The sequence below is a fragment of the Lathyrus oleraceus genome, chromosome 3 (assembly GCF_024323335.1).
Source record: "Lathyrus oleraceus cultivar Zhongwan6 chromosome 3, CAAS_Psat_ZW6_1.0, whole genome shotgun sequence".
NCBI lineage: Eukaryota > Viridiplantae > Streptophyta > Magnoliopsida > Fabales > Fabaceae > Lathyrus > Lathyrus oleraceus.
This window is the reverse complement of record NC_066581.1, coordinates 521,418,470-521,426,269: the sequence shown is the minus strand read 5'-3', so window position 1 is coordinate 521,426,269 and position 7,800 is coordinate 521,418,470. Positions and strand designations below refer to the sequence as shown.

Genomic DNA, 7,800 nt, shown 5'->3' with positions numbered 1-7,800 from the left:
TTGCTCGGAACGTTGTTCACAATTGTCTTTCCTCAGTTGGAGAGGTCTTCAGGATGCTTGTTCACTTGTATGTTGCTGTCTTTCAGGTTCCCATGTGATTGCCCCTTCAACTCTTGAATATCTTCTAGTCTCTGATTCAACTCGTACTAGTTTTGGCGAAGGGTGACTTATAGTTGTTTGTTGCGGCTTCTCTCATCCTTCAACTCTTTCTTACAAGCTTCTAGCAGGCTTTAAAGTTTCTTCATTTGCTCCATGTGTTCTAGTTCTACTTTGCTAGCTCGGTATTGGGCTTCGGCTAACTGCTTCTTTTTGGTTGTCAGGATGGCATAAGTCCCTTTGAGAGTGTCACCCATTTTGAGTCTTTTGAAGACCTCTGTCTGTACCTCATCATCTGCTTGACGAACTCGGTCTCTCTTCTGATTTAGATTGAATTTTAAGGTTTCCTTTTCCAATGAGATCTTAGCAAGCCTAGATTTGAGGTCGACATTCTCTTTCTCTAGGGTCTTGATAACCTTCTTCAATTCATCTACTTCAGAACTACGCTGGTTCTCTGGCTCGGGGGGTTGGAGGCTCATGGATGGTTCAGGAGGGAACGATAACAAGACCTCACTAACTTTTCTCTTGACCCAACTGGTGTAAGCTTCCTTGGCGATACAATTCTTCTTACCCATCTCTGCTCTTCCTTGAGGACAAATCAATCCCCAAGCCTTGACAATCTTCTTGATCAACTCTGGCTCTTCGACCCCTTCGTATAAGAGAAAACCCTCTACACTTTTGAGATCAGGTTTGTCCACCATAGGGTATCCAAGTTGTCGCAACGCTAGCCTCGGGTTGTAGTTGATCCCTCCTTTTGTACCAAGAAGAGGTACATTAGGAAAATCCTCACAATTGAGGATGAACTTGACACCATCGTATACTCGAGAATGCCAAGGAATGTCTTTGGCTTTTAAGGACATGATCCGCTGGGACCATTTTAAGTTATCTTTGTTCTCAACGAAAGGGCCTTTGTTGGGTAGATGCGAAATAAACCATCTATACAGCAAAGGGGTACAACAGACGATAGTCCCTTTCTTCTTCTGGGTTCTCACATGGATGGAATAGTAAGTTTCAGCAAGAAGAGTAGGAATCGGATTCTGAGTCAGAAGGATGTGAATAGCAGCCAAGTCTACGAACTCCTCCATATTCAGAAACAAGACAATCCCATAGATAAGTAAGGCTAGATTGGCGTTGAAGGCCGTCTAGCTCCCAGTTTCAGTGAATGTGATAGCTTTGTGTATGAGAAACTTAGAGGTGAAGCCATGGATTCCACCCTTTGGTTTCAGGTTCAGTTCTATCTCCTTCTTTCCCATATGCAGAGCTTCAGCAAGATCTTGATATTCAGGAAGTTCCTTAGTGCGGATGTATGGCACTTGGTTCTTAATCCTAATACCCAGAATATGAGAGTACTCTTCCAATGTCGGTGCTAGCTGGTAATCTTGGAAAGTAAAGCACCTTAGTGGTGGATCATAGAACTGCACCAAGGTATGCACAGCGGTGATGTTGACCTCGGTGTTCAGAATACCCAAAAGGTTACCATAAGTTTCCTTGAAAGCGTCTTTGTGGGTCAGATCTAAACGTGCCCCAAGTCCCCCCAATACAGCCAACTGAGGTTCCACAAACTTGTAATTATGGATGCTCTTTCTCTCAGGATTCATACTTCACTTCAATTGCTTGGTAAATAGACTGGACTCTTGGATTCCTGGAAAATACACACATATGCAAAAATGTGTCATGATGAATGATAATGTAATGATGAGATGATAATAAGTTACATGGATTCGAAACTCTGGCTAGTTCGGGACAATCTGTAAGTGCCACATGTTGCAAGCTCAAAAGTTCGACGTAACATGAGTATCAAGCTAGGTAGAGTCTATGGTTTCCTGCAATAAAAAACCCATATCCCCCTCATAGGTGTGGACTATGCTCCAAGGTGGTCCCTAGAAGGTCTCCTAGAGTCATCGACTCGAAATGGAAATACCCTGTCGTAGTGAATACTCACAGGACAAAAGTACTTCCAGTGAATCTAGTCTGGGTGTGGTTCTCGTGACACCCAACTCACGAAACACAAGTGTACACGACTATCCACGAGTCTAACCTATGTGTATACTAAGCTCGGGTACATAGCTTTCCTCTCATGTAGTCTAACCCATCCCAACAATAATATAACAAATATATCCATAATATAAAGCGAATAAGAAATGCGATAAATCAAAGCGAGTATAACTATGAGTTAAGCACCTAAACTAGCGAGGGAACAGCCTAAACTAGGCTCAACTCCTTTTACCGACTAGGAAGTACTCTAAGTAGTGAAGTATCCCCAGCAAAGTCACCAGCTGAAGCTAGCGTAAATATACCCGAACATATCGTGTGCTCGAACATACAACAAAGTCGCCATCGAACTTTATTTATCCCCAAAGGGAAGGGAAAACATCGATAAAACCCGAGGGAAAAGAGATATACTGGGTAAGGAAGTTGGTTATGCAAGGGGGAGGTATTAGCATCCCAAACATCCATGGTACTCCATGAGAACCATTTTGATTGTTCTCGCTCGAATAGGTGTTATCTAAAGATTACTCGCAAAAGAATGGGAAAAGGAAAAGAAATAGATAAAGTGCTCGGTGAGGATTAGGGTCCTCATGCCTACGTATCCTTATAGTGCAATGAGCAATTCAGAGCTTCGTAGTTCAAGGAACTAGAGGAAGGAGGTGGAACGAAGCGTGATAGAGGGTATGATTTGAACCGAAGGATTGTATTGTTTGAACTCTAAAAAGGGGTGACGACGTGAACCCAAGAGTAAACAGGTATGAACCGACAAGTGAGGGCGTAGAGCACTTATATCACTATACTGGAACCGCCGAAAAGAGAGGAATTAGGTGTTTGGGATGAGAGCCAAACAACTCTTGGTTCACAATGTGACGCAAGAAGAAGAACAAAGAAGTAATGTATTTGGCTCAAAGAATAAGTATATCACATTGAGTGAATGAAGTTAGAATATGAGTGTATCCTAGAGATGAATGGAGTGGAGTGACCGAAGTTACAGAATAGAGTATTTGGTGATAAGTGACTGAAGAAATATTGTTTGAAATCGAAAAGTGAAAGTGTATTGGAATCCATAAGAGAGATGAGATTTCTACCATAAAGAGAAACAACGTTAACCGATACGTGGACTAGTAGGCCGCCACTGTAGGGTTTTGGCTAAAAAAGAAGGAATTAAATGTTTGGGATAAGAGCCAAACAAATCTAGGTATGAAATGAGGACTATTCATTTAGCATCCTAAAAGGGTGTATATGGAATTCCAAAGAAAGTGTATTTTGATGTCAAAGAGACAGATATGTCACTGGGTGAACGGTTTATGATCGAAGGTAGATAATGGAGAGTGAAAGATATAAGTGATGCCCTAAGGCGGAAGAAGGAATAATTAGAAGTATGCTCGCCAAGGATTCGCATCCTCGTGCCTACGTATTCTTATTGTGAATGAGAAAATCAGAGCAATCGTAGTTCGGAACTACGAGAATAGAGGGAGAGAGATGTTTGTCTAAGCAACAGGGACTCACAAGACAAACATCAAGTCAAGGAAGGATTATAGTACTGGAGTTTAAGGAGTTGTGTGTCACTTGCTGGGGAATTGGCAATTTGAGATCAACTCAGGATAGTATCTTGGATCCAAGAGAAGGATAGACTCTTAATCAAAGAGCAAAGTGGTGTGTTAGCCAAAAAAGAATGAATTAAATGTTTGGGATGAGAGCCAAACAACTATCGCTTGAAGAGATGGACTGTCATTAGGACGTCCTAAAAGGATGGACAAGGAGTCCAAGGAGAAATATGATTGATCTCAAAAGGATGGTATAGATTGCATGAATGAAGAATGATTGATTGGATAGAAAAGATAAGTTGATAAATAAGATAGCTCGCGAAGAAAACGGGTTCTCCTGCCTACAGTGCAATAAGGAAATCAGAGCTTTCGTAGTTCAGCCCACTAGGGATGAAAAGAAATTGATTGGAGGCAAGAAGAAATGGATGATTGAAATTGGAGTGATTAGAAATGGAATGATTGAGAATGGATAATGGATAGACTAGACAGTTACTGTATGAGAATCACACTAAAGTTTATGGGTAAGGTGGATACGATAAGCAATGAACCAAACTTCTCGCACCCAAAGATATCTAGAATGAGTGTAGGAAAGCTCCAGTCTCCTTCCTTCTTTACCACTTAAGGCTCGTGGCATGTATTTCTCTTCTTAAACTTCAAGTCAAGAGAGAAGAGTCTTTGTAGTTGTTTCTTGTTTTGATGATGAAGACCTTATCAATCATTCGATCGAATCGTACTAAAGTCTATGAATGGAGGTGAATACGATGAGCACTGGGTCATACGTCCCATACCCAGAGATACTCAGAATGGGGGTAGGAATACTCCAGTCCCACTCCTTCTCCATAACTTAAGGCTCATATCGTACAACTTGATTCAAGATTGATAAGTTGTTGATTATTGTTCTTGCTTTTATTCTTTTTGCCTTTATTGTGAGAGACTTGTCAATCGTAAGATTAGAATTGTGTTAAAGTCTATGAATAGAGGTGAATACGATGAGCGTTGGGTCATACGTCCCATACCCAAATGAAATTTTGGTATCAGATATAAGATGTCGAAGGTAATGTCACAACACTGATATCTGGTTATAAACAATGGATAATTAAACAGAATTGAAAAACAAATCACACAAGTAATTGTTAACCCAGTTCGGTGTAACTCACCTACGTCTGGGGGCTACCAAGCCAGGAAGGAAATTCACTATAATAGAATTAGTTCAAAGACTATCCGTACACTTCACCAAGTTACAGTCTTTCTCACCTAATCTCTACCCGTACAAACTCTTGATTTTACTTCACTGTTTCAATCAAGAAGACACACTCTTGATCTTGCTTCAAAGCTTTGATCGAGAAGACAAAATAGTCCAATTCAATCATCAATGGATGACTTGAATGACCTACAGACACAAACCCTAGCTCTCTCTCTAAATTTCGCTCAGTCTTGGTTGTGTGTTCAAACAGGTTTTCTGAGTCCCTTTTTATAGAAACATTGGACAACTTGAAAACCCTAAATATATTTTCCAATCAAATCTTTTCATATCAGCTGTAAAGATCTCTTTGGAAAATAAACAAATCTGGTTGAAATCCCTAAAAGAATGCGCCAGCTAGCCATATCTTGAATCAACCAATGATTGCCATTAATTGTGCAATCACAAAACACCAGACATTCATACTGAATGTTCTGTGTACAGGATGTCATGACATCGGGTTTGACATCTGGAAAAATCCTGCATAATCCAATTTCCTTTTATAGCAGGTACAGCCATATCAGATACCATGACATTGTGTATGTCATCTGAAACAATCCTGCATGAACATGTCTTCCAATTAAGCTCTAGCAGGTACATCCAATATCAGACGCCTTAGCATTGTAAGTGGCATTCTGAAACAATCCTGCTTGCACATGTTCTTTAACTCCAGCAGGTACATAGGATATCTTATGTTAAGACATCACACATGACATCTTGTGAACCCTCTTTGTTTTACCAAAATTGCTGCCAACACTTAGAATCAACAAACTCCCCCTTTGGCAAATTTTGGCTAAAACATATATCTGTCCTTTTTGTTCACAAGGCAAACTATCAGCAGTTAAACCACATAATAGTAGTTTAATCAGCAGCAGAAGCAAAAAACAATTACTAGCTATGGCTATTAGTAATACACACATGCATAAGGGTACTTCTCCTCCCCCTAAATTTGTGCAACAATCAACAGAATTACTAGTTATGGATGCAACTAGTAAGACACACAAATGCACAATGCACAAGGGTACTTCTTCTCCCCCTAAATCTGTGCATTCACAAAAAACAGCTACTGTAACTCCAGCACCTGTACCAGCCAGAATGTCACACTGACATCTGCTATAACATCAACACCTGCGCACCTCTTTCAATAATAGCTGTCCTTCTGATCAGCCACATCCAACTTCCATATCAAGCACTTCTCCCCCTTTTTAGTCAAAATTGACCAAAGGTGACCAATCAGACAAAATAAATGTCTGTTAGCCTAGCAGAGCATGTTAAAACAGAATATTCAGGAAGTACACACCTATCATTATACACAGCAAAAAAGCTAAGACAATGAACAAATCCAAGGAACTCATTAAGAGCCCTAACTATTACATAACAGGCATCAAGAGGACTGCCACAAAATACAAACAAGACAACAGCCTTCCAAACAGCAGCCCAGCTTCCACCACACCTTCCAGCACCCCTCCAAGTCTTCAATACAGCCAGGGACAATTAATCAGAAGAAGAAGTATCTCCTTCACCTTTATCTTCATCTTCAGAACCCTCAGAGCTTCTGGAGCTGCCACTGGATTATGGTTTTCCATCTGAATCGTTTCCAGCCTTTTCTAACTCCTCCTTTTCAAAGTTATAGATAAGGGCTTCCAAAGCTTCTTTTCTTGCCTTGGCCACCTTCACACCTTCCTCTAATTCCTTGCAGGTATCTTTCAATTGATTAATTAGGATCCCTTGAGATGCAGACTCCCTTCTGGCAGATGTCATGACATCATTGACATGACTTCCCTCAAACAGCTTGTAATGGATGGACAGAGGGGATTTTCTCCTGCTTGGGATGTCACTTGTGCTCAGAATCCCTGGTTGTTGGCTTAGGATAATGCCACAAATAAGGGAGGGGAAGGCAATGGGTAACTTCACATCATTTGTAGAAGCATGTCTAATGGTTTGTTCAAATATGAACTTGCCAAAATCATAGTTAACCCTTGTTCCAATAGCATGAATGATTCTTCCAAGATTGATGGAGATAGTAGAGGCATGATTAGTAGGAATCCAATTAGCTGAGCCAATTTTGTTTATAGATGGCATATTTAACACTGAGTTTTCCATCTGATAAGTGATTTCTACTAGGCCATTCCTTAACTTGGCCAGTTGTGATAGCCCTACAGACCTCATTATCTGTGGTTTCTAGGTCTACTCCTCCATCCATTCCTCTTCCTAGGAACTTGTTGATGACACTTGGTGAGAATTTTACACATTTGCCTCTTACAAATACCTTGCAAAACTCCCTGCTGTTCTTATCATGAATATCCTCAGGGATATTAACAATAAACTCTTTAACCAACCCCTCATAGCATTGGGGTAGAGTTACCACAGTCTTTATGAGTCCAACATTTTTGATCAGATCAATAACCTCCTTTACCTCTACAGCTTCTTGTCCAAGTTCTCTTTCAATGGCTACTCTTCTCTGAATGACATATTTCCACTTTGCTGCTCCATCTTCCAAATGAAAGGAGATATTGTCTAGATGGACAGCAGCAACCTTGCCAGGAGATTTCTGAACAGCCTGCCTTTTTGCAGGGGAGATGTCTGGGACATCGTCTTTAACATCCTCCTCAGAATCAGAGCTGTGTATTTCTTTTCTTTTTCCAACCTCAATCTTGCTCCAGGGTTTTGAGGGTCCTACTCCTGCAGTCTTTTTCACTCTAGCAACTCTCATTTTAGCCATGTTGTTTCCTTTCTTAGTTCTTAGTTTCTCAGCTATGCTAGGTTTAACCAGATGAACCAAAGGATCATCTTCTCCTTTAGTGCTTTCTTCCTCCAGATCAATAATATTTTCTTGAGACTCATTTTATTTCTTGCTAGGTAGGGTTTTACCTAGAGAACAAAGCCCTTCAGCAGCCACCTCTTTTTCTAATCTAGATGAATCATCAT

The 7,800-nt window shown here is 40.6% G+C and overlaps 1 protein-coding gene across 1 annotated transcript; it reads right to left on the bottom strand.

Moving 5' to 3' along the window:
• Positions 1 to 230: 230 nt before the first annotated feature.
• LOC127131950 (uncharacterized) lies at positions 231 to 1,181 on the bottom strand. Its single transcript, XM_051060828.1, has one exon. It carries the CDS (start codon positions 1,179 to 1,181, stop codon positions 231 to 233), a length of 951 nt encoding a protein of 316 aa, XP_050916785.1.
• Between the last annotated feature and the right edge of the window lie 6,619 nt (positions 1,182 to 7,800).

Coding starts and splice junctions, on each gene's coding strand:
- LOC127131950 (XM_051060828.1), bottom strand. CDS start 1,181: ATGGAGGAGTTCGTAGACTTGGCTGCTATTCACATCCTTCTGACTCAG.